The sequence below is a fragment of the Callithrix jacchus genome, chromosome 2 (genome assembly GCF_049354715.1).
Source record: "Callithrix jacchus isolate 240 chromosome 2, calJac240_pri, whole genome shotgun sequence".
NCBI classification, from domain to species: domain Eukaryota; kingdom Metazoa; phylum Chordata; class Mammalia; order Primates; family Cebidae; genus Callithrix; species Callithrix jacchus.
In genome coordinates, this window is record NC_133503.1 from 119363045 (window position 1) to 119389680 (window position 26636).

Below are 26636 nucleotides of genomic sequence, written 5' to 3' on the forward strand. Positions count from 1 at the left end.
CCCGGGAGCGAGCGAACAAGGGAGCGAGCAAGAGAGCGAGCGCGGCGCGGCGCGGGAGGGAGCGCGCAGGGAGGGCGGACAGCAGCCGCAACTTGCGCCTGCGCACTGGGGTTGTTTTTCACAAAGCTGCTCTTAAAGTGAGCTGGCAGCCTTTAGCCGCCCGTCTTTGTAAGGAGACCGCTGAGACGAGCAGGAGCGTGGAGCAGCAGCGTCTGCTGCCCTGACTTTTTAAGAAATCTCAATGAACTATTTGTAGATAATCACTGATCCGGCCTGCAACCATTTTGCACGGCAAAAATATCGATCAGTGTTAAGTGAAGATCACATTTTATATGTGATCTTGACTTTTTTGTCTTACATTATATTTTTATAGATTTTGTTATAAACATGGTGCTGGGAAAGGTGAAGAGTTTGACAATAAGCTTTGACTGTCTTAATGACAGCAATGTCCCTGTGTATTCTAGTGGGGATACCGTCTCAGGAAGGGTAAATTTAGAAGTTACTGGGGAAATCAGAGTAAAATCTCTTAAAATTCATGCAAGAGGACATGCGAAAGTACGCTGGACTGAATCTAGAAACGCCGGCTCCAATACTGCCTATACACAGAATTACACTGAAGAAGTAGAGTATTTCAACCATAAAGACATCTTAATTGGGCACGAAAGAGGTAAGTTTTTCTATTATTGAGAAGTCATTGGACTCATTTTCTTTGGAAACGTACCTTTTCAGTTTTCTGAATTAACGCGATTTTACTCCGAGCATAGCTAAGCAGTTTGATAAAGGTTAGCAAAGTTGCAAGGTTTGGATTCTCCTTGACGTTCATCGTGTGTTAAGCCGTAATGCATGCAGGCATCTGCAAAGTGACTGCAAACTGCACTTATTCAACTACCTCTATACCCGGCTCGGTTTGTGCCACACGCACTTGTAGTCCATTTGCACCTTATACATTCTGCTTGAATCCAATTCAATCGTTTTACTAATGTATTCTCAAATGAATTGCTAAAAGCTGCAGTTTTAGATTTTTGCAACCTAAGACTTAAAAACTGAACTTCGATCAAGAAATGTAATAACATATTTAAGAGGCTTAATTGGATGTTTCATTTTTAATATTGGAACGCAAAGACTTTAAAGAATTGATCACCTTTCTTTCACAAACGGTTTCTGTGGCTTATTTTGACATATGGTATCAACACCCCACGTGTTTTTTTATTCTTTTCCGTTCTTTTAAAAATTTACACCAAGCATTCCTTATTTTTAAGGGTATTATCTGTCATTATTATAGGTATTGAGTCAGTTTTAGAAGTCATTTAGGATCGGTAATTCTCTTTTCCGAGCATCATGTCTAACTTTGGAACATGCATTCAATGAAACCCATGCCAGTCAAATGGAATTGAAAACTATAGGGCATAGTGGATTTGATTTTTGGTTAGAAGAGGGAGATACAGGGTTGTCAAAGGGAGTAGAGGTCCTGAGATTTCCAATCTATTGTTTAAATGGTTACATTGTGGAAATATAGGAGACTCTAGGCTTGTTTTTCTAAGTTTCCACCCTTTGTTAGAAGCGGTTCAATCCTGTTTCGGACCAGTTCTGGGGGGTGGTGAGGAGGGGCGCTTGTTCTGCTCTCAGCAGATTGGTTACACGCGTCAGGTGGTGGCGATGACTTAATTCCTAGCCCAAGAAGAATATAATGTTAAAACTGGTTATGTAATTTTTGTGCCTCTCCTTTTTAATACAGTATTTAGTTCAGATGTTGGCGATTTTTCAGAAAAAAAAAAAAAACAGGCACATTTCACCTTCTTTTTTATATTAAAAATGTACATCCTGGAGAAGTGCTGATGACTGAACTACGGCAAGTGAGAAATGAAGGATGCTTTGAGTGACACTATTAATGCCTTATTTTTGAAACTATTAAGGTGAACTCAGTTCTTTAGTAGGGTAGGGTTTTCGTAGACACAGTTACTTTGTATCCAGAAATAATTAATCTCTCCAAGCGTTAACACTGATAGGAGATGCAAATGCCTAATGACAGTCTTGGTATTTGTTGAAAACCAGATACATGACTTAGTGTTTGTACCTTTCTGAATATGCAGCTATTTATGAAATGGGTGAAAAGAAACAGGTTTTTCTTCAAGGAGTTGAGACTTGCAATGGGGGGAAAGTAGAACGAGTTGTGGGGACAAATATAATTTTATTAGTCACACTATGATTTCATGGCAAAGAAAACTAAGTGCCCTGCCACCCCCTACAAAATGCCCCCCAAACCCTGCTACGCGTAGACTAGATCGGTCTGGAATAGTTTCAATGAGACTTGAAACTGGGAGCTCTCAAACTAGCCTGGTAACTGAGACCCCGCCCCGGGCGCCCGGGATAGGCAAAGCCAGGTTTGTTAGCCTGTTGCTAAGGCGATGGCAGGCGCTGATTGGATTGGGCGCGGGCGGGTGGGGAGAGTGGGCTCGCGCCGCCGCTGGGGCGAGGCTAGGAAACCGGCGTGCGCCGGTAAAGGTCTCTCCAGAGCAACCCGTACTCCCGTACTTACGTTTGTTCCCGGGCTTCTGGAGGCGCCCGGCCCTTGTCACATCACGTTCTGTCGCCCCTCTTTTGGGCCTGATAAGGGCCATCGAAAGGAAACGACTTCAGGATTTAACTGAGTAGACGGCAGACGTACCTTCTAGCCTTACAGGTGCCAGATGGCTCTGGACGCAACTTTAGCAGAAAATCCTTTTTAGATGGGAGTTTGACGCGAAGGGTTGGCAGGACCCCCTTAGCTATCTTCCGGGAGGGGCATACTGGGGGACTCCTGTGAACGCTTGTTTTCCCCTTAGCTGAAACAAAGAGTGTTGCCCGACTTCTCTAGTCGCCAGACTGGCTACCTTGATTCGACTTGAGGGGAGAGAGCAAAGGTTGGCCCGGGGGAGAAAGTGATTCCAATATCGAAATCTGGGTGGGGGCCTCGACGGGTGTCCCCTGCCCCCTCCCCCATTGTTTCCCGTAGCCTACCGGCCCCCGCCTCCCCTCCGCCGCCCCAGTTTCCCTCGCTGCAACTGTAAAGGTGTCAGAGTGGCCCGAGCCAGATCGAACCGGTCGCCGGCTGGGGCGTGTAAAGCGGAAGCGCAGCGACTCTGTCGCCCCTCCTCCCCGTCCAGCATGTTAGGCTGCGCGGGCACGGGCGCGAGCTCCGCGCGACGTATGCCGTATGTATAGCGGGGCGCGCGAGCGGCGGCGGCGCGCGGGCGGGCCGGCTGGGATCTGCTCGCGCCGGTTTAGGCCGGTCCTCTCCTGCTCCGGTCTAGTTCTTGATTGACAGCCGGGCACTTGTTTACCACGGCGCGGCCGCCGCCGCCGCAGCCGCTAGCCTCAATGAGACTGCTGAGCTGGCACAAAAAAGGGAGCGAGGAGGGAAGAAAGGGAGAAGAAGGCAAACTTTGGGCGCCTTGGACAGGAGCGAATTTAAATGGCCCCCAGTTCACCAGCTAGTTTTTGATTCTGAAATCCAGTCAGGGGATTTGCACAGGGGGTGAGGAAAATCGTATGGAGACATAAGCGAATCACCATGATTTTTCAATAAAAGTATCGACGTATACATGCCTTTTTCCTCCTTTTCTCGTTTAATATCAGGGAAGCATCACGTTTTTTGGGTGTATTCAGTACTTTTCTGAAGGAAAGTTAAATAATGTGCCGGTTTTTCCCTACTCTGAGGGCTAATCGCAAAGGTTTCTACACCGAGGATACTTTTAAAAATATTTGTGTAATTATATATCTAGTCAGAACGCTAAATAAGCATTTTAATGATCTAGAACCCCCTCCCATATTTTCGATTATATTTCTTTATTTTCATGCTACTTCAAAAGATAATTTGACCTCATCCCTTTTTTATGGCAACTGGAAACTCTTAGTAATTGGACTTCATTTCTTCAAGGATGAGGGACAATATTGTTTCCTCATAAGCAGGTACCACCTAAATGCTGTTGTTTTAATTATCTAAGGGTATAGCTTATGCAAGTTTTAGTTGTTGCTAGGACCAACTGAGTGTTGTGATCATTTTAGGACAATAAATATTTATTTTTAGCTATAAAACACATTAAAATCAATGTGTGTGCTTTTTTTTTTCCTTCATCTATTTGACAGTTTTCCAGTGGTTTTGGACTATCTATTCTATTCATATTTTTGGTATTCCCCCTAAACTGACATATTTTAAAAGGTTTGCATGAACAGTTTTTATTTTAAACATTATAGTCTTAATGTGATCAACTGAAGCGAATAGCTGGAGACAAAGATAACATTTATCTTAATATGATGTGAGACCTGAGCCTTTTGTTGAGTAAATATACTATTTTATGAACAGATGCTTTATAGCTTGGGTCATTTTCCATTTAAAAAAAAAAAAACTGTGAGTATTCATTATCCCCATTTTGGAGATAAGGTGCTGAATACGGAATTTTTATTTTGTGCAAAGGAAATGAAGTTAGAATTAGAACTCAGATCTCTCAGACTCCAAAGCTTGTTTTGTGGTCTTAATTATTATATAAACATCTTTAAAGTTATGCCACTCTGCAAAGTATGTAAATGGGTAATAACAAATTATTTGTTTAATTTTTATGTTTATTTTAGATGATGATAATTCCGAAGAAGGCTTCCACACTATTCATTCAGGAAGGCATGAATATGCATTCAGCTTCGAGCTTCCACAAACGTAAGTATTATAAGTAATAGACATTTTTATAGATACCCATGATCAAAGCATTACTTTATTCTAAATTTAAATATTTTTAGTTTTAAAAAAAACCCTTTCATTACTGAAACTTGCTAGAGGAAAACAATATATTAAACATAAGAAGCTATTTTTTAATCCAGTGTGGCAAAATTACAGAAAGCAAGCTCAATGTACAGTTTTTTATTCCAGAGTTTACAAGGTTTTTAAAATAGAAATAGTGTTGCCTTTAACATGAGTGAATTGGAAGGTGCTAGTCAAATAATAACCACTTTATACTTAGTTTATTATCAATTATCATTATGAGAAAAGATAAACCCTATCAAGTCTTAGTAGCTTCAATTTATAAAAAATTCTGTGTTCTGCCTTTTTTGCTACTACTAACCAGTAGCAGTAAGTTTTGAAAATAAAAGTAATTAGAAATGTTATTTTTCTGATATGAACTTAATAGCTTCTGTACAAAGAGCTATTGGGAAGGTCACACAAGAGATATTATGACCCAGGCTTAGAAGGAAACATACATCAAGGATACATTAATATAAAACTTGGAATCTAGAATCTAGTAAGAAAGGAAGAAGGAAAGTGGTGTATTCTTAAAGAAACGATATTGTTGGGAGAGTTTATACAAACTTAAAAAAAAATGGCTTTTACCAATATTAAAACCTGCAAACTGGCCCCTGTGCTGATTATTCTGGAAGATACACAGATTACATAAGATTTTGTCAGTTGTCAAATGTACATAATTCTACATTTGTTTTGTTAATTCTAATGCATGAGATGCTATATATTGAAAGAAGTCATAAATGGTATATTTTTCAGAAAATTCTCTTTACTATGTTATTTGAGAATATTATTTTGAATATAATGCCCTCATCTAATTTCTGAGAAAAATATTAAAGTCTGTAGATAGAATAAGGCTAATATGGGGCCTGAGTATTTTTAGGATCATTTAATGTTAAAGTTCTGTAGTAAACCAAAGTCATTTAACATAAATTTTGGAAAACTATTAGCATAAACTTTAAGATTTTATTTCTCTGCTATACAAGCTAATGTGGGAGTCTAAAATGCAAAAAAAAATTATGAAAACACCAGTGTTTCTTATACTAATCTAAGCTGGCACTCTTCCTTGTAAATAACTGAACATTGAGTATTTTACTAATGAAATCATAAAAAAGAGACTGAACTCGCTAAAATAAAACCTTCCACAAGTGAAATCTGACAGTTAAAATATATATATTTTATTCTCTTGACATAGATCAAGAGGACTATTTCTTTTTCTTTTGAGACCTGTAAAGTTAGAGAACAGCCAAACAAGAATTAAAACATAAGTAAACTGAGAGATACAAAAGTAGTTTTTCAGTGAATTTATGAAATGTGAAATATTGAAAACTGTAATGACTATTTCAGGCCTTTTTTAGACCTTAATTAGTTGCTATAAAAAGATGATAATTCCTGGCTAATGAGAAGTGGAGTACTATAGAGAATTTGGTCTGAATGTTTAACCAGTGTCTAGAATTTATCACTAGAAACAGTTAAACCATTCTCAACTTTGTATTTTAATTCTTGGTCTTTTCAAAATATGTCCATTAAACTTTCATAATTTTGCCACCATAATTAAAAGTAGCCTCCTCTTAGTTTAAATGGATTGTATTCTTCTGGCTTTTTGAAACAAAATTTTAAAGATATTTATTATCTATTGTTACTTGGAAATAGAAAGTTTTTTTCCCCAATGACTTATCCCTTTGGAAATTTTTTAAATTATATGTTTAATACCTCAATGGTACATAAACAATATAATATATTAACACTTCTATACCGACCTACTGTGTAATTGTTAGAAAGAGGTATAAAATTAATATATTGACCTTTATATTCTGCACAGACCACTTGCTACCTCATTCGAAGGCCGACATGGCAGTGTGCGCTATTGGGTGAAAGCCGAATTGCACAGGCCTTGGCTACTACCAGTAAAATTAAAGAAGGAATTTACAGTCTTTGAGCATATAGATATCAACACTCCTTCATTACTGGTAAGAACTGACTGAATTCATTCTTTGTTTTTGGCATATAAATACTAAAGAATAATCACCTAAACTATGCAGTTGTCATAATTTAAAAATACTGGTTTTATTTTAAAATTTCATAAATATACATTTTCTTAAATACAGTCAAGAACACCCAAATGAATGAAAAATATGCTCATATTTTTATATTAACTTTAAGTAAATATAAAACCAAGACCAGATTTGATATGAATTATCTCTTACTCAGAATATGACAGCCATAACAAAAAACAGATCTGGTCCTTGGATGATCTGAGTGGAAGTAGAGTAGTACCTTTTATTGTAAGACAGTATCACTTAACAATATCATAATCTAAAATTTCTACTATACTTCATTATTCCAATAGAGGGATAGTTGTCAAATAATGGGGAATCATTAGTTTTATGAAAAAAACTTAATTCCTTTTTTAAAGGAATATATTTTTAATTGCATTTTTATGAAATTGTAAAGACTTAAAACTTTACTTGGTTTAAACAAATGATAACATCTTTAACGCAAATAAGAAATGGGCATTTTCCTGTTTTTACATAGTTTTTTTATATTCTCAGAGAAAGATGTTAACATTTGGGATTATAATCAAATTGCTTTCTGTGCTGCCTTTTTAAGGCAGTTTAAATAAAATGTGGAAAGGGTTTTTTTTGTTTGGTTGGTTTTTAATTATCGTATTTGTAAATTGTGTGTGCTAAAAAACTATGTTTATGGTATAGGCTGTAAACCCTTTACCTTTTTTTTCTAATTGAATGGAAATTTATATAAAAACAAAAGTAGTGGTATAATTAAAAACCATCAGTTAGTTAAAAAAAAAAAGTATATCTGGATACAAAAAAAAGCAACAACAGTTTTAATTTTAAATTCTCTACAAATTTAGAATTGTATTTTAAAATATTCTGGTATCGATTGTACCAATCTATACACTGACCTTTTTCTCTACCTTTTTTTCTTACAGTCACCCCAAGCAGGCACGAAAGAAAAGACACTCTGTTGCTGGTTCTGTACCTCAGGCCCAATATCCTTAAGTGCCAAAATTGAAAGGAAGGGCTATACCCCAGGTATGTATGAGGTAGATCCCCACAAAAAAACTTTCTTCACTTAGCTTTTATGTATAACTTTGAAAAAGGAAACTATATGCCACTTTGTGAAAAAAAAATGGATAAACACAATCTGTTATTTTACAAAAGAATACTATGTTTATATTTAGTAGTAATATTATAAATAGCTACTGATTCGTTCATTTCTGACTCTTAAGTTATTTGCACTTCTTAGGACAGCTTTTCATGCATGTTTGTTGCACTTTCTTACTTTAGCTTTAAGAATCTTGATTTCTTCTGTTGTTTTTTTCTAACAGGAGATATGTATATATTTTTCCCTCTGTAGGTGAATCAATTCAGATATTTGCTGAGATTGAGAACTGCTCTTCCCGAATGGTAGTGCCAAAGGCAGCCATTTACCAAACACAGGCTTTCTATGCCAAAGGGAAAATGAAGGAAGTAAAACAGCTTGTGGCTAACTTGCGTGGGGAATCCTTATCATCTGGAAAGACAGAGACGTGGAATGGCAAGTTGCTGAAAATTCCGCCAGTTTCTCCCTCTATCCTCGACTGTAGTATAATCCGTGTGGAATATTCACTAATGGTATGTACACATTTAAGAGGTTTTTTCCTTTCTTTTTTTCTTTTTTTGAAACAAGGTCTCCCTCTCCGTCTGTCACCCAGGCTGGATTGCAGTGGCACAGTCTCAACTCACTGCACAGTCTCAGCCTCTGCTTTCTGGGCTCAAGTAATCCTCCCACCACAGCCTCCCAAGTAGCTGGGACTGCAGGTGTGCACCATCACGCCTTGCTAAATTTTGTATTTTTTGTGGAGATGGAGTTTTACCATGTCACCCAGATTGGTCTTGAACTCCTAGGCTCAAGTGATCCATGCGCCATGGGCTCCCAAAGTGTTAGAATTACAGACTGAGCCACAGTGCCTGGCCCAAGACATCTTTGGTGTGTTTTTTTAATTTTATTTTAAGTCTTAAAGTTATGAAGGCATAATTTTGTCTTACATCCAGGGTTTGATTTTTTTAATTCTATATATAGTGACATAAAAAAATACATTAACTCTATATATTGTGACTTAATATGTAAATGTACTTTACACAATTATACACACCTCTACCTCCTGGGTTCAAGCAATTCTCCTGTCTCAGCCTCCTGAGTAGCTGGGATTACAAGTGCACACCATCATACCCGGCTAATTTTTTATATTTTTAGTAGAGACGGTGTTTCACCACATTGGCCAGGCTGGTCTCAAACTCCTGACCTCGTGATCTGCCGGCCTCAGCCCTCAGAGTGATGGGATTACAGGTGTGAGCCACCATGCCTGGCCAGTTAGTAGTTTTTAAAAAGGAAATCATACTTGGCATTCTAAACTCAATATTCTTTTCAATGTTTAGGTATATGTGGATATTCCTGGAGCTATGGATTTATTTCTTAATTTGCCACTTGTCATCGGTACCATTCCTCTACATCCATTTGGTAGCAGAACCTCAAGTGTAAGCAGTCAGTGTAGCATGAATATGAACTGGCTCGGTTTATCCCTTCCTGAAAGACCTGAAGGTAATTTGATAATACATATCTAAGCTTAATCTCTTACTATTATTATCAAGAACATTATTTTGCTTCTGATATTTTATGACCCTAGATGAATATAATCTTTCCCTAAAGAAAGTAGATGTGCCCCATAATATTCAGTTTTGATTATGTCTTTATAGTTTTAATCACCAAACAAATAATAATTATTTTACCTTGACATTCCTTTTTAATATCTACTATTCTGTGTATTTTGACATGCATAAGAACATGCTGTTCGAATTGCGTGTATCTTTTTCCTTCAGCACCACCCAGCTATGCAGAAGTGGTAACAGAGGAACAAAGGCGAAACAATCTTGCACCAGTGAATGCTTGTGATGACTTTGAGAGGGCACTTCAAGGACCACTGTTTGCATATATCCAGGAGTTTCGGTTCTTGCCTCCACCTCTTTATTCAGAGGTGAGTACCTACTCCTTAAGTATGAAATGAACTGGCTCTCTTGGGAAACAGCATTGCAGGATTTTTTTAAATACAGTTAGGTCTTGATTATCATGGTAATAACAAAACAAATAATTTAAAACAGGTTAAAAGTTAAGATTGGGGTTGTCAATATTTACTAAGTTTGTATCTTGAGACACATTTTTTGAAGGAAGAATTTTATATATCCAAGCACTGATAGGAAGAACTGGCATTTTGCAAGCGCTGATTAAATAGCTAGAATTTATCTTATTCATGATTCTTTTCCAATTCTTGCATATTGTGACATTCTCAGTCATAAAAAATAATTTATTTGTAATAACGTCTTAAAACAACATTCCCACGCTGTTAGACTATTTTCATTCATCTTAAATTGATGACAGCTCAGCACTTAAATGTAAATAGAACATGACCCTTAGAAGAAGGCCACACGCTACTGAGGAAAACAAGCTAAGAAGCAAAATATTACATAATAATGTGATAAAATACATAGCTAATTTCAGGAGCAGCTTATTGGGTCTTGGGACTCAGGTGGGGCTTCTTGGAAAGGTGACTCTTAAGTTGAATTTTGAAAACTGCGTAGTCCTCAAAAGGCAGGAAGAGCAGTCTGTATAAAGACAAGCAGTGACTAGGTGGGGTATCCAGCAATTTCAGGATATTTCAGAATGACTTGAACCACTGGTACATATTTTTAAGGGGTTTTGAAGTTGGCTTTGATACCAAAATAATTCTGTAAATTACTAGAATCACCTTTTTCTTTTGGTTACTGTAATTTACGTAGCTATTTTACAATGAAATATTACTCCCAAATTAAATATTAGAGGAATGTTCATCAAATTGCTTTTTTTTCTTATCACCATAACTGGAAGGGTCGGTTTTCTTTTGGATGTGATAATATGAGATCTTCATTCATTATAGAATATTCAGAATTCTTGATGAGACATAATTTTTTCTTATCTATTTTCCAATGCATCAAATTTTCTATTAGATGCTAAAAGTGTTCTGCCACTTGCTGCAGATGTTATTACATTTTTACTTGGACATTTCTGTCTTGCTTATTAATTCGTTTTTTCTGGCTTGATTTGAGGCTTCCTGGCTGTCCAGGGGGGCATTTTAAAAAGAATAGCAATCTAAATATAGTTCACTTTTAAGCAATCTGGGGGAAAATTCTGCCTCCTTTTAAACATTTTTAGCACTAAAGACAATGTACAACTTCTAAAACCCTAAAATATGTTCAGGGTGTGATTTAACTGAAAGTTACTTGGCTTTTTTCCTTCAAAAATGTGTTTTACCTAAAGCTTCTGAGGCAATTTGGGTTGTTCCACATTTAAATGCAAGTGGATGGCTCTCGTCCAAAAGCTCTTTCAATAAAAAATATATTAAACCCAACAGTTTGCTTTTCTATTACCATTCTCTTTACACCTGAAAAGCAACTTTTCATTAAGAACATGTGCATATGAAAGTCACTCCTAGCCATGTGTGGCGGCTCATGCCTGTAATCCTAGCACTTTGGGAGGCTGAGGTGGGTGGATCTTCTGATGTCAGAGTTCAAGACCAGCCTGGCCAACCTGGTGAAATCCCATCTCTACTAAAAATACAAAAAATTAGCTGGGCGTGGTGGTGGGTGCCTGTAATCCCAGCTACTTGGAAGGCTGAGGTAGGAGAATCACTTGAACCTGGGAGGTAGAGGTTGCAGAGAGCCAAGGTCACATCATTGCACTCCAGTTTGGGCAACAAGAGTGAGACTCCGTCTCAAAAAAGACAGTCACTCCAAAGATAAAGAAGGGGTGGGGGGGACCTCTTGAGTGTTTTAGGTTCAGCAGTTTTATTTCCTGGTACACACATTGCATTTTTGGCCCTCTCTGGGGTTTTATGACCATGCGTTATTTACTTCACATAAGCACATTATTTATGTGAGTAAACAAATTGTTTGCACACTGTATAAACAAAGAGCATTGTTTACACAATTTCATTTTTCCAAAGTCAGAGGAAGTGATAAGTTAACTTTTTTGTAGAAGGATGAAAGGGGTACTTTACAAAAGGAGACGATTGCTGTGAAGGTACTCTACATTGTATATTTAGGTCTTTAGTACTACTAAAGTACTGAGTAAAAGTCTTCATTGACCGATAAAATTTTACTGTTAACTTTTGTGAAATAGGGGACTACCAGACATATCTTTGTAAATCTTGTTAATCTAGTAAGTAAATATCAGGCGCTTTATAGATAATACCAGTACCCTTTCCTTTCCACACAGCATTTCAGATGTAAAAGAAGAATAATTGGATATAATATGCTAACAAGCTGTGTACACTCTCTCTGATTACATTTCTTGACTAGTATTCAGAATTGGCTACATTCTTCCTACACCTCATCAAATAACTTTGTAAATTTGTTTACTCATTTCTTTGTAGATTGATCCAAATCCTGATCAGTCAGCAGATGATAGACCATCCTGCCCCTCTCGTTGAAGGAATACTTGGTTGAATCAAGTTGATGTGGGTTCCGAACTGTATCTCTTCCGGCTGAGGACAGAGAAGTATCTTGAAGACACGTTTCAGAGGAAGTAGAATTGCTTTTGCCCAGAAAAATGGCGAACACATGAAACAACCAGCGATCATGCTTTAGAAGCCTACAGCAACATTCTGGGACTGCTCCAATATGCTTGAAGATCTAAGCTTTTCTCTTATAAAACTGGCACATACTCAGAGCAGTCTTCTTAGCCTTTGGTCGTACGTGTCAAGACACCACGTTGTAAAGAGGGATGATTTCCTTCTTTTGATTTGAAAATTTGCACATGCTCAATGCTTACATTGTGCGGTTCGATGTCACTACAGCTTTTTTTTTTTTTTTTTCCTATTTTTGCCAGACTCTTGATACTCTTAAAACTTGTTTGTGGTCAGCACAACAAGAAACAAAAGAAAGCTTTGAAAAAACTTTAACATGAAAAAAACGCACTGACATTTTTTTTTTAATTTAATATAGCCTGGACTTTACCTGCGTATGCACATGCTCAGAATTGTCCTACTAGGCTGACCATGTATCACCTCTTCAGCTTGGATCCAATTGTGGATTTATTTACAAACATCAAATGCCTTCAAGCCAATCCTTTTTGCTGTATGTTTTGCAGCCTACTGTAGTAGATAACGCAACAGATAATGTTGGGAAAAAAAGAGATAAGAGGAGGAAACTCATAAGAGACTGTCAAGATTGTATACCTTCTTGGTTTCTTTTAAGAATTTGTTGCCTTTCTACTATTACAGCAAAGCAGCATTTTGTTACTGACTGCCTAAATCACTTAATCTCAGGTGAACGCATCACTTGCCAAACTGTTGGAATGCTATTTGTGTTTTGTTGCACTGTTTTTTTTTTGTTTGTTTGTTTATTTGGTTGGCTTTTTGGAGAGGGAAATTTGGAAACGGGACATACACAAAAGTTATACCCACCCACATTCCCTTTTTATCATTACCTACAAGAAGAAACTAGCAGAGCTAAGAATGGAGTGAAGAAAGGCAGTATGGCAGGCACCAGCAAAGAGTTGAGGGCTGTTGCTCTTAAAAGTTATTATTTTTTATTATTGTGTTAAAAGTATGGAAGTATTCCAGTCACTGGGGAAAGGAGGGAAAAGTGCATTTATTTTTATACAGAGTTACTTAATTACCTCCAAAACACATATGTTGGAAATCGTTTTTGCTGGTGCAAAGTATATTAATGAGCAGGAATGCTTATGTTGATGTTATGGTGAGAGAGCTCAATGTATACCTTTGCTATCTTGCTCAAGCTTGATATAGCATGAAAACTCAACTTCAGTCCAAAAGTATATAATTTCAAATTTTAAAATACTAGAAAGTTTGCTGTGATAAATCTTTTGTATTTTTGTGTTTTTCTAATGAAAATACTGTTTTTTCATTACCTAAAGAACAATTTGCTAAACATGAGAAATCACTCACTTTGGTTATATATGGAGGAAGAACAATCATATCAGTAAATTATAGTTTATATTAAAGGTAATTTTCTTTTGGCTCATAACAAATATACCAGCATTCATGACAGCATTTCAGCATTTTCCAAGATACCATGTGTACTGATTTTTGTTGTTGTATTTTAGAAGGAATTCAGCTCTGATGATTTGAGTGAAAAACCAGCATCTCTGATGTTGCAACATATGTGTGAAATGGGTGTCACATCTATCCTGCCATTTAACCCCACAGTTAATAAAGTGGTTGAAAATAATAGTAGCTCTGGCTTGGTGCTTGACCTGGTTAAATACTGTCTTAAAGCTTCATACAAAACAAATAGGCTTTTCCATAAGTGGCCTTTAAGAAAACATGGAAGACAATTCATGTTTGAAAAATGCTGACAGGGTGAAGAAAGCCCAGTGTAAAAATGAATCACGTTTTAAGTGATTCGGTTAAAGGCTTTGGGCTCCCGTAGCAAACTAATACTAGATAATAAGGAAATGGGGGTGAAATATTTTTTTATTGTTAAATCATTTTGTGAATGTCCCCCTCAAAAAAAGCTAATGGAATATTTGGCGTAAAGGGCATTTGGTGGTTTTATTTTTGTTTGGGGGGGACTGTCAGAAAATCCCTTTTCCTTTATCTCTTATGTCTAACTGACTAGGGAACAATTGTTGATATGCATAGCATTGGAATACTTGTCATTATATACTCTTACAAATAACACATGAAGAAAGAATGACCAATATTCTGATAATTGGCACTGGATCACAAAACGTAATAAAACTTTAAATTTATAAAACTTTATCAAATAAAGTTTTATTTTCCCCATTAAAATATTTCTTTACTCTTATTTAGAGGCATTACTTTTTAAAATATTGGTCAATTCCTGACATAAGATGTGAGGTTCACGGTTGTATTCCAGTATTCAAGATAGATTCCTGATTTTTCAATTAGGAAAAGTAAAATCCAAAATGTTAGCAAAACAAAGTGCAATATTAAATGTTTGCTTTATAGATTATATTCTATGGCTGTTTGTAATTTCTCTTTTTTTCCTTTTTTATTTGGTGCTGAATATGTCCTTGTAGGCTCTGTTTTAAAGAAACAATATGTGGGAAATGATTTGATTTTTCCTATTGCTCTTCCTTGTGGAAAATAAAGTGTTTTGTTTTTTTCTGTTTTGTATAATTGTTTGGAGATTTATTGAATCTTAGTAACTCACAATACATGCAAACACTATTAAACTATTATATAATTAAACTCTATTTTAAGCCATTCTGGGTAAGAATTGTTTCTAGGTGTGTGTTAAAGAAAAATTACGGACAAACTCCTAGGCTAAAGCAGTCCTGCCTCAACCTCCCAAATAGCCAGGACTATTTGAGACAATACCACACCAACCTAATTTTCTAGTGTTTTTATAATTGTGGTCCCTTGTTACCCAAGCTGACCTCAAACTCCTGGCCTCAAGCAATCCTCCCAACTTGTCTTCTCGAAGCACTGGGATTACAGGCATGAAGCACCATGTCCAGACTCTAAATTTCAATCTTAAATATGAACCAAATTTAACCAGGTAAAATAACGGACTTTCAGGTACCAATTCCTTCTCACTGTGTTGTGTCCAAATTACAAGTATTTCAAGAGAACGTAAACATAAGTTACATTTTGTTTTTAAGACAGTGTCTCACTTTGTCACCCAAATTGCAGTGCAGTGGCAGGATCTCAGCTCACTTCCGCCTTGATTTCCCAGGTCCAAGTGATCCTTCTGCCTCAGACCCCCAAGTAGCTGAGATTAGAGGTGTGTCCCACCACTCCCAGCTAATTTGTGTTTTTTGTAGAGAGATTTTGCCATGTTGCCCAGGCTTGTATCAAACTCATACCCAAGTGATCCACCCCACTTGGCCTCCAAAGTGCTAGGATTACAAGCTCAAACCACCATGCCCGGCCTAAAAATTACATTAATTTCTAATTTTAGAAGAATATTCCTAAATTTCTCTAAATTTTGAAAACAGTGAATATTCTTTGTCCTAAAAGAATCTCTGAATTTTATAGCACCGGATAACCTTAGAAATACTTTTGGAATCACACTTTGAATTTTTCTTTCAGTGTTTATATATTCATGCATGAGTTATCAAGTTGTATATGTGCCTTATTATGTGATTCTCCAATATTTCTTCCCAAATATATATTCACATACAAGTTACATTACAAAGAGGCATCTAGACATACATTTGGGGTTTTTTTGTTTTGTTTTTTTGAGACAGAGACTTGCTCTTTTGCCCAGGCTGGAATGCAGTGATAGGAGCACAACTCACTACAGCCTTGACCTCCCAAGCTCAAGAGATCCTCCCACTTAAGCCTCCCCAATAGCTGGTACTATGGGCATGTGCCACTATGCCTGCTAATTTTTTTTAAATGTTTGTAGAGCTGGTGTCTTGCTATATTGCCCAGGCTGGTCTCAAACTCTGGTCTCCCCAGTTCTTCTGGCCTCCCACAGTGTTGAGATTACAGGTGTAAGTCATGGAGCCTGGCATAAGTATAAAAATTTATACATTTTGTATACATTTATAGTTAATTTTAGTAAGTACTGTCATCCTTTTCATTCAATCAGAAGCCAACAGTAACATAATGTCATAATATAAGGAATAACAAGCCGGATGCTTAATCCCAGCACCTGGGGAGGCTGAGGCAGGCAAATCCCCTGAGATCGGGAGTTCATTATCAACCTGGCCAACATGAGAAAACCCTGTTTCCAATAAAAATACAAAAATTAGCCAGGTATGGTGACATGCGTCTGTAATCCCAGGTACTCAGAAGGCTGAGGCACGAGGAATCACTTGAACCCGGAAGGGGGAGGTTGTAGTGAGCCGAAATCACACCACTTCACTCCAGCCTGGGTGACAGAGCGAGACTCCATCTCAAAAATAAATAAATAAATAAATAAGTAGTAACAATGACACTGTGGAAGAAAGGAATGATAGGATGAGAAGGGTAGACCTAGGTTCTGGATTCAGTGACTTTAGATGGAGCATTGAACAAAATGCAAGTTGATTTCCTCATCTACAAAGTGAAAAAGTAGCTACCTAAGGTCATTTTCACCACTGGAGGTATGAGTTTATACATTTTCTTTTTCAAGACTGCGTCTCCATCCTTCTGCCCCAGCCTCTAGATTAGCTAGCACCACAGGCATATGACACCATGCCCAGCTAATGTTTTGTAGAGACAAGTCTTGCTTTGTTGCCCAAGTTCATCTCAAATGATCCTCCCCAGTCAGCCTCCCCAAGCATTGTTACACATCTTTTAGGTAAGAAGATAATGCTCTGAATCAATTAGATAGTCACCACATTGCTTCTAGGATTGTTTTAGAGTGCTTTTAGATATTGAGTTCAGCACACATCCCTTAGGTTACATAAGAGCATGAGTTGTCTTCTGCTTTTGCATTAACTCAGTTACACTTATCAACGTCCTCTTGCCATTAGTTATAATTTGTTGAATGGCTAAACTTGGTATATTTATCAGGACTTTTGGTTGTAGGAAAGGGAAAAATCCAGACTAGCTTAAGAAGAAAATTGAACATATTAATTTGTAATTCCAGGAATAAAACACATTAAATATGTCTGAATCCAGGAAGCCAAATAATACCCTGGGGACATACTCTTTCAGTGCTTCATCTTACCCTCTTTAATATTGGCCTTATTCTAACATAATAGCCTTACTTTTTCTTGTTAGATGGACCAGGAAAGATGATCCGTTTCATAGTTCAAAGATGACATACCACCAAGAGTCCCAAAATAATTTTTTTTTTTTTTTTTTTTTTGAGGCAGGATGTGGCTCTTTCAACCAGGCTGGAGAGAAATGGTGTAATCTCCACTCATAGCAACCTCCACCATCTCCCAGGCCCAAACCATCCTCCCACCTCAGCCTCCTGAGTAGCTGGGACTATAGCCATGCACCACCACACCAGCTAATTTTTGTATTTTTGGTAGAGATGGGGTTTCACCACATTGCCCAAGCTGGTCCTGAACCCCTGGCCTCAAGGAATTCTCCCTCCTCGGCCTCCCAAAGTGCTAAGATTGCAAGCATGAGCCACTGCACCCAGTGCCAAAATCACTTCTTAAAAGAGATTGTGATTGGCCAATACCTGGGTCATATTTTATACCACACAAAACGAGTTTCTCAATAGAAAGAGTTCTGTTTCCAGAAAGGACAAAATGATTACTATATTCTTGCTATTTCAAGTGATGTCCAAACCAGCAGCAATGGCATCCCACAGAGGCTTAGTACAAAAATCAACTATCAAGATCTACTTTAGAACATTGACCCACATGATTCCCAGGTGACATTTTTTTGAGATAGAAGTTGGTAACTACTGAGACAGTAGGCAATTATACCTTCAGATTTATTTTTTTAGACAGAGTCTAACTCTGTTGCCCAGATGAGTGCAGTGGCACAATCTCAGCGCACTGCAACCTCTGCCTCCCGGATTCAAGCAATTCTCCTGCCTCAGACTCCTGAGTAGCTGGGTTTAGATGTGCACACCACCATGCCCTGCTAATTTTTGTATTTTTAGTAGAGATGGGTTTTGCCATGTTGGCCAGGCTGGTCTCGAGCTCCTGACCTCAGGGGGTCTGCCCAACTCAGCCTCCCAAAGTGCTGGGATTATGGGTGTGAGCCACTACACCAGCCTTATTTTTGGAATTTTTATGTCAACAATCAACATTTCTCAAAACTTCCATCATAGAATAATGACATAATTTTACCTTTTCATTTCTTGATATCAAAATCAATACAGAAGAGAGACCAATGTTTCCAACCAGAGAAAAACTTCATGAATATAGTTTATTTTGACTTTTGAGAAATATAATCTGAAATCTTTTAACAAGCAAAAAAAAAAAAAAAACAGAAAATAATGAAGAAATGTAGAAAATGAGTGAACATGGAAAGATCACTTCAAATCCAAAACAATAGTGGTTTGAAAATCCAAAGGTATGTCTACCTGGGAATGGAACCAGTATCACTGTATTTGACTTTTGGAAAGCATAAAGTTAAACATCTAAGAAACAAAAGATTTTGAACCACCTTCACAAATACCAACTTAAATAAGTGATATCAAGATATATATCTCTGCGATGTATGTCTTGACTTAGCAAAAAACAATAAAGTTGCTCTGGAATCGTTTCTAACTACATGTCAAAAATATATATCCAAACATTCAATAAAACAAATGTTCACAACGTTTATATTATGAATCTCTAATATAGCATAGCTAATTCTAACTGGAAATGGATTTTTGTTACTTCTGAATTTAAGACCTAGATAAGTTCTCAAGTCAATTTCCTGTCTAAATAATGATTATTACTTCTCACATTGGTAGGTCTCTGGGGAAGTTAATAAGATAGCAAGTTAGAACATAACTTTGTATGATTTAGAAGTCTGTTTACTAGTTACATAAAATAGTCTTAACGGTAAACAGAAGGAAATGAGAGCTTAAAATACACTCCCTTAATTTTTAACCTTATAAAATGATGTTAATTTCACCAACTCATGGGTGCAATGGCTCACATCTGTAACCTCAAAACTTTAAGAGGCCGAGGCAAGAGGGTCACTTGAGCCCAGGAGTTCAAGACCAGCCTGGGCAATACGAAAAATCTCCGTCTCTACCAAAAATACAAAAATTAGCTGGGCACTGTGCCATGCACTTGTGGTTCCAGGTACTTGGGATTCTGAGATGGGAGAATCACCTGAACCCTGGGAGGTGGAGGCTGCACTAAGCCATGATTGTGCTACTGCACTCCAGTCTGGGTAACAGAGTGAGACTCTTTCTCAGAAAACCAACAAAGTTCACCAACTCATAGGTCTAACAGTGATGATAAAACTAATGATAGTCAAAGTATTATGAGGTAATTATTTTTAAAAATATGAATATTTCCAAAAGAAAAGCTGTTTGATTCTTAAAGAATATAGGAATTTATACTTATTAGGTAATTTTTGTCAAATTAATTTACAACTTAACAAAAGAAAGGCAAATTGTTAGAATAAGCAGTCAGGATCTGGTTTATTTGCTTTTTTTTCTTTTTTTCTCTTTTTAGGGAAATCTACATTTCTGCCTTCTAGTGCAAGAAGGCACACTTTTGTAATCCAGACAGTTTGACAAGTCTGAATCCCAATGAATAGTATTAAGATGGTTAGAATGAAAGGAAAATAACAAGAAACTAAGATAATAGCACACGCATCATGCAAACGAATAGTATGCTGGTAACCTATAAAAGCATATACAGGGCCTGAGCGCAGTGGCTCATGCCTGTAATCCCAGCACTTTGGGAGGCCTAGGCAGGCGGATCACAAGGTCAGGAGATCGAGACCATCCTGGCCAACATGGTGAAACCGCGTCTCTACTAAAAATATAAAAATTAGTTGGGCATGGTGATGCACGCCTGTAGTCCCAGGTACTTGGGCGGCTGAGGTAGGAGAATTGCTTGAACCTGGGAGGCAGAGGTTGCAGTTAGCCAAGATTGTGCCACTGCACTCCAGCCTTGAGACAGTGAGACTCTGTCTCAAAAAAAAAAAAAAAAAAAAAAAACAGAGTATACAGAACTGATGGCAATAAAATCACACATGCGTTCTTCTCCAGTTTGTCAATTCCAAAATACAAATGCAGAAGAGAAAATATATTCCCTTTTTCACTATTCTTCCTCCTGTTTGGAAAGCCAATTCTAGAAAACCTTTGTGAGGAAAAGTCATAGGAATCCATGCTGTGTAAGGAAAGCTAGGCTGGTGAGCTTTATGAGTCTTAAACAAACTGATCAGCAGATTGATCAGGAAAATCCTGATAAATTCTCTCACTGACTTGCCCCCTATGTTAGCTTCCTGTGGTTGCAATAACAAATCACCCCAAAGCTTAGAAAAACAGAAATTTATTCTTCCACAGCTCTAGAGACTAGAAGTGGCAAAAACAAGGTATTGGCAGGACCATAATTCCTCTGAATCCTGTAGGGAAAAAATATTTGCTTGCCTCTTTTAGCTTCTGGCGGTGGCTAATGATATAGTTTGGCTGTTCATTCCCTGCAAATCTCATGCTGAAATATGGTCACTGTTAGAAGTGGAGCCTAAATGGAGGTGTTTGAGCCATGGAGGCAGATCTCTCAAGAATGGTTTGGTGCCTTCCCCAAGGTAATAAGTGAGTTTTCATTCTATTGGTCCATGGCTATCTGGTTGATAAAAAGAGTCTGATACCTCACTCTCCCATCACTTCCTTGCTCCTTCTCTCACCATACTCGCCATTCACTTTCCACTATAATTGAAAGTTTTCTGAGGCCCTCATCAGAAACAGATACTGGTTCCATGCTTCTTATACAGCCTGCAGAACCATGAGCCAATAAACTTATTTTTAAAATATATATTATTATACTTTAAGTTCTGGGATACACGTGCAGAATGGGCAGGTTTGTTACATAGGTATACCTGTGCCTTGGTGGTTGGCTGCATCCATCAACCCGTCATCTACATTAGGTATTTCTCCTAATGCTATCCCTCTTCCAGCCCCCTACCCACTGACAGGCCCTAGTGTGCGATGTTTTCCTCCCTGTGACCATGTACTCATTGTTTAACTCTCACTTACGAGTGAGAAAATGTGGTGTTTGGTTTTCTGTTCCTGCATTAGTTTGCTAAGAATGATGAATAAACCTCATTTCTTTGTAAATTACCAGGCCTTGGGTATTCCTTTTTTTTTTTTTTCTTTTTTCTTTTTTTACTTTCTTTCTTTTCTTTTTTTTTTTTTTTTTAGAAAGAAAGAAAGAGAAAGAGAAAGGCGGGGGGGGGGGGAGAACAGGAATCTTGCTCTACTGCCGAGGCTGGAATGCAATCCAAAAATAGGTATTAAAAACCTCTTTTATGCCGATAATTGTGCTTAACAGCGGAGATAGGAAGGAATAAGGGAAGAAAATAACAAACAAACAGCCAACCAATATTTCATTTAAGTCTGTAAATGCTATGCAAATACTGAAGAGTGATTTACTCCCAATTATGTGGTCACTTTCAAAATAGGTGTAATGTGATACTGAGAAAAATGTATGTTCTGTGGACCTGGGGTGAAGAATTCTATAAATATTCACTGAGTTTACTTGTTCCAGGTCTGAGTTCAAATCATAGATATCCCTATTAATTTTCTATCTCGTTGATCCGTCGAATATTAAAAATGTGGTGTTAAAGTCTCCTGCTATTATTGTGCGGTAGTCCAAGTCTCTTTATAAGTCATTAAGAACTTGCCTTATGTATCTGGGTGTTCCTATATTGGGTGCATATATATTTATGATCATTAACTTCTGTTGTTGCATTGATCCTTTTACCATTATTTAATGTCCCTCTTTGTTTCGTTTAGTCTTTGTTACTATGACAGTCTATTTTGTCAGAGATGAAAGTTACAACTCCTGTTTTTTTTTTGCTCTCCATTTGATTGGTAAGTCTTCCACCAACCCTTTGTTTTGAGTCTTTGTGTGTCCTTGCTTGTGAGATGGATCTGGATACCGCGTACCGATGGGTTTTGACTTTTTATTCAATTTGCCTGTCTGTCTTTGATTGGGGCATTTAATCTATTTAAATTTAGGATTAATATTGATATTTGTGAATTTAATATTGTCATTTAATGCTCACTGGCTATTTTGCCCATTAGTTGATATAGATTCTTCATTAAGGAAATACTCTTTACCTTTTGGTAAGTTTTTGGGATGACTGATACTGGTTGTTCCTTTCTGTGTATAGTGCTGCTTTCAGAAGCTCTTGTAAACCAGGACTGGTGGTGTTGAAATCTCTGAGTGCTTGCTTGTTCATGAAAAATTTTGTTTTTCCTTCAATTATGAAGCTTAGTTTGGCTGGATATGAGATTCTGGGTTGAAAATTCTTTTCTTTTAGGATATTGAATACTGACCCCCGACTCTCTTCTAGTTTATAGGGTTTCTGCTGAGAGATCTGCTGTGAGTCTGATAGGCTTCCCTTTATGGGTAACCTGACCTTTCTCTCTAGCTGCCCTTAAAATTTTCTCCTTTATTTCAACCCTGGTGAATCTAACGATTATGTGTCTTGGGGTTGCTCTACTTGAGGAATATCTTTGTGGTGTTCTCTCTATTACCTGGAGATGAGTATTGTCCCACCTTACTAGCTTAGGAAAGTTTTCCTGAATAATAACCTGAAGAAAATTTTCCAGCTTGGATTCATTCTCTTCATGACATTCAGGTACACCTATCAAATGTAAATTAGGCCTTTTCACATAGTCCCATATTTCTTGGAGACTTTGCTCATTCCTTTGTACTCTTTCTTCTCCAATCTTGTCTTCTCGTTTCATTTCATTAAGTTGGTCTTCAACCTCTGATATCCTTTCTTCTGCTTGATCAATTTGACTGCTAAAACCTGTGCATACTTCACGGAGTTCTCCTATTGTATTCTTCAGTTCCATTAATTCACTTATATTCCTCTCTAAATTGTCTATTTCCATTAGGATTTTGTCAAACCTTTTTTCAAAGTTCTTAGTTTCTTTACATTGGGTTAGAACATGCTCTTTTAATCACAGAAGTTTCTTATTAACCACCTTCTGAAGCCTACTTCTGTTAATGGAATGCACTCATTCTCCATTGGGCCTTGTTCCCTTGTTGATGAGGAACTGTGATCCCCTGTAGAGGGAGAGGCATTCTGATTTTGAGTATTCTCAGCCTTTTTACACTGGTTTCTTCCCATCGTTGTAAATTTATCCACCTGTCATCTTTGTAATTACTGACTTTCAAATTAGGTCTCTAAGCGGACATCCAACTTGTTGATTCCCAGAGCTGGAATCTAAGCAGCCCACTGCGCCGGCTAAAACAGTGGCATTAAGATTCATGGTGCTTTTCTTCCCAGGAATCTCCGGTCTGGCTTCCCTCTTGAGTCCCTTTTTCAATAAGCTAAATAGGTGACTCTGCCTTCCCGGAGCTCAAACATCGACCAAAAGGGGACCCAGTCCCGTTTACTCAGCACCAACAACCGCTGCGCTGGCGACCCGTGGGGCTCCTCCACTGGGAATCTCCTGGTCCGTAAGCAACAAAAATCCGTCTGAAAGTGTGGCGTCCTCTCATTCTCTGTGCTTTCACTGAGAGCTACAATCCTGAGCTGCTAGTAATCAGCCATCTTGGATACTACTTTTTTTTAAAAATACAGAGTCTGGCTCTGTCACCCAAGCTGGAGTGCACTGGCACAATCATAGCTCACTGCAGACTCAATCTCCTGGGCTCAACTGATCCTCCTGCCTCAGCCTTCCAACTACAGGTATATGCCACCATACCCAGCTAATTTTTTTTTTTTTTATATACAAATGGGATCTCTACAAAATCTGTAGAGGTTTTTGTGTAGATTTTGTGCTGTGCAAGCTGCACAAGTTTGAAGGACTTCAAACTCCTGGCCTCAAGCAGTCCTCACACCTCCACCTCCCAAAGTGCCGGGATAACAGGCATGAGCTTCCAGTCCCAGCTAATATTCCTTTATAACAACACAAAGTGAGCTAACAGCTGGCAATCCTCGGCATCTGTTAGCTTGTAGATGCATCACTCCAAAATCTGTCTCCACTGTTTCATGGCCATCTTCTCGCTGTGTATCTCCATCTCTCCATATGGTAGTCTGTTGCCTGTGTCTCTTTCTTTATTTTATTTTTTTTATTTTTGGTTTTTGTTTATTTTTTTAATTGCATTTTAGGTTTTGGGGTACATGTGAAGAACATGCAAGATTGTTGCATAGGTACACGGATGGCAGTGTGATTTGCTGCCTTCCTCCCCTTCACCTATATCTGGCATTTCTCCCCATGCTATCTCTCCCCAACTCCCCAACCCCCTGCTGTCTCTCCCCTAATTTTTCTTCATAAGAGTATCAGTCGTATTGAATTGAAGGCCCATCCTATTCTAGTATGACTTCATATCAACTAATCACATCTACAATGACTCTATTTCCAAATAAGGCCACATTCTCAGATGTTAGGTGTTAGGGCTTCACTATTTCTTTTTGGAGGATAAAATTCAACCCATAACATTCTCCTTCCCTCCCCAAAATAAAACATGCTAACAGTGTAGTACCCATAAGAAAAAGCTTCCTGTTTGGAGTAAATATAGTTAGCGATTCCTAACTTTATAGAGCAGATTCAATCCTGAGCTGTCAAATCAATATAGATTAAAGGAAATTATTTTTTTTCTAGATGCTGATACTGTGGTGGGTGAGTACTCCAAATCGTAGATAACTAACCTGAGTTCTGTGTCACTAATCATCAGACAAATGCAAAACAAAACCACGATGAGATTGAATGTGGCTTTTGTTGTGGGGGGGAAAAACATGGTATCATCTCACGTCAGGCAGAAAGGCTATTATTAGAGAGTCAAAAGCTGGTGAGGTGGCAGAGCCAAGGAAACACTTATACACTGTTGGTAAGAATGTGAATTAGTTCAGCCACTATGGAAAGCAGATTGGAAATTTCTCAAAAAACTAAAAATAGAATTGCCATTCAACCCAGCAATCCCATTACTGCATATATACCCGAAGGAGAAGAAATCATTCTACCAAAAAGACACCTGCACTCACATGTTTATTACAGCACTATTCACAATCGCAAAGACATGGTATCAACGTAGGTGCCCATCAAAGGCAAATTGGATAAAGAAAATCTGGTACATATACACCATGGAATACTGTGCAGCCATAAAAAGAATTAAATCATGTCCTTTGTGGCTACATGAAGGCAGTTGGAGGCCTTTATCCTAAGTGAGTTAACGCAGAAAGAGAAAAGCAAACACTGCATGTTCTCACTTATAAGTAGGAGTTAAACACTAGGTACAAAGGGACATAAAGATAGCAATACCAGACACTGGGGACTCCAAAAGGGGGGTACGGAAAAGGTTAAAAACCACCTATTGGGTGTTATGTTTTCTTTTGGGTAATGAGATCAATAGAGGCCCAAACCTCAGCAAGATGCAATGTACCCCTGTAACAAACCTGCACATGTACCCCCTGGGTCTAAAATGAAAGAAAGAAAGAGAGAGAGAAAGAAGGAAAGAAGGAAAGAGAGAAGAAGAAGGAAGGAAGGAAGGAAGGAAGGAAGGAAGGAAGGAAGGAAGGAAGGAAGGAAGGAAGGAAGGAAGGAAGGAAAGAGAAAAGGGAGGGAGGGAAGGAAGGAAGGAAGGAAGGAAGGAAGGAAGGAAGGAAGGAAGGAAGGAAGGAAAGAAGAAGAAAGGAAGGAAGGAAGGAAAGAAAGAAAAGAAGAAAGGAAGGAAGGAAAGAAAGAGAAAAGGGAGGGAGGGAAGGAAGGAAGGAAGGAAGGCAGGAAGGAAGGAAGGAAGGAAGGAAAGAAGAAAGAAAGAAGGAAGGAAGGAAGGAATCAAAATTCTGGTCCACATCCACTAAGTGGTCCAATGAACTTGAATAAGTGATTTAAGTTATCTGGGGGCCCCATTTCCCATTTCCTAATCTATAAAACAAAAATCTTTGAGACCCTTCCAGCAATATCTTTATTTTTCCCCGTCTTGCTCTTGTTGCCCAGGCTGGAGTGAGTGCAATGGCGCAATCGTGGCTCACCGCAACCTCTGCCTCCCAGGTTCAAGCGATTCTCCTTCCTTAGCCTCCCTAGTAGCTGGGATTACAGGCATGAGCCACCACACCCAGTTAATATTTTTTGAATTTTTAGTAGAGATGGGGTTTCTCCAGGTCGGTCAGGCTGGTCTCAAACTCCCGACCTCAAGTGATCCACCCGCCTCAGCCTTCCAAAATGCTGGGATTACAGGCATGAGCCACCATGCCCAGCGCCAGCAATATCCTTCTACTTGAAGTGCCTGATATAATGGAGTTAAAATACCATAGCCT

At 38.1% G+C, this 26636-nt stretch overlaps 1 protein-coding gene, 1 long non-coding RNA gene and 1 pseudogene across 9 annotated transcripts in view; 2 read left to right on the forward strand and 1 right to left on the reverse strand.

The window, feature by feature from the left end:
* LOC118151471 (uncharacterized) overlaps positions 1 to 3045 on the reverse strand; it is a 231346-nt gene extending 228301 nt beyond the window's left edge. For both annotated transcript variants that reach the window (XR_008479629.2, XR_013532583.1), the window contains exon 1: positions 2666 to 3045. This is a non-coding gene — a long non-coding RNA (uncharacterized LOC118151471). The remainder of the gene's footprint in view (positions 1 to 2665) is intronic.
* On the forward strand, positions 163 to 14966 carry ARRDC3 (arrestin domain containing 3). 7 transcript variants are annotated; one of them, XR_013532582.1, is made up of 8 exons: positions 163 to 667; positions 4609 to 4690; positions 6591 to 6738; positions 7719 to 7821; positions 8147 to 8403; positions 9208 to 9370; positions 9611 to 9803; positions 12234 to 14966. XR_013532582.1 is itself a non-coding variant. In XM_002744769.7 (8 exons), the coding sequence occupies exons 1-8, from the start codon at positions 388 to 390 to the stop codon at positions 12288 to 12290; spliced, it is 1245 nt and encodes a 414-aa protein (XP_002744815.1). In that variant the 5' UTR covers positions 163 to 387; the 3' UTR covers positions 12291 to 14966. The 7 variants fall into 7 exon arrangements, 6 of the variants coding, with proteins under 6 accessions (XP_002744815.1, XP_017825277.1, XP_078221999.1 ...); XM_002744769.7 differs by having other exon boundaries at positions 9649 to 9803; XM_078365873.1 differs by lacking the exon at positions 163 to 667 and adding an exon at positions 2511 to 2680 and having other exon boundaries at positions 9649 to 9803.
* Positions 14517 to 26600, forward strand: LOC144581651 (protein GVQW1 pseudogene; annotated as a pseudogene).
* Positions 26601 to 26636: the final 36 nt, after the last annotated feature.

Excerpts from the sequence above, each read along its gene's own strand:
- ARRDC3 (XM_002744769.7), top strand. The coding sequence starts at position 388 with ATGGTGCTGGGAAAGGTGAAGAGTTTGACAATAAGCTTTGACTGTCTT. Across the intron at positions 4,691-6,590 it reads AGCTTCGAGCTTCCACAAAC|ACCACTTGCTACCTCATTCG; the intron begins GTAAGTATTATA and ends TATTCTGCACAG. Across the intron at positions 7,822-8,146 it reads AAGGAAGGGCTATACCCCAG|GTGAATCAATTCAGATATTT; the intron begins GTATGTATGAGG and ends TTCCCTCTGTAG.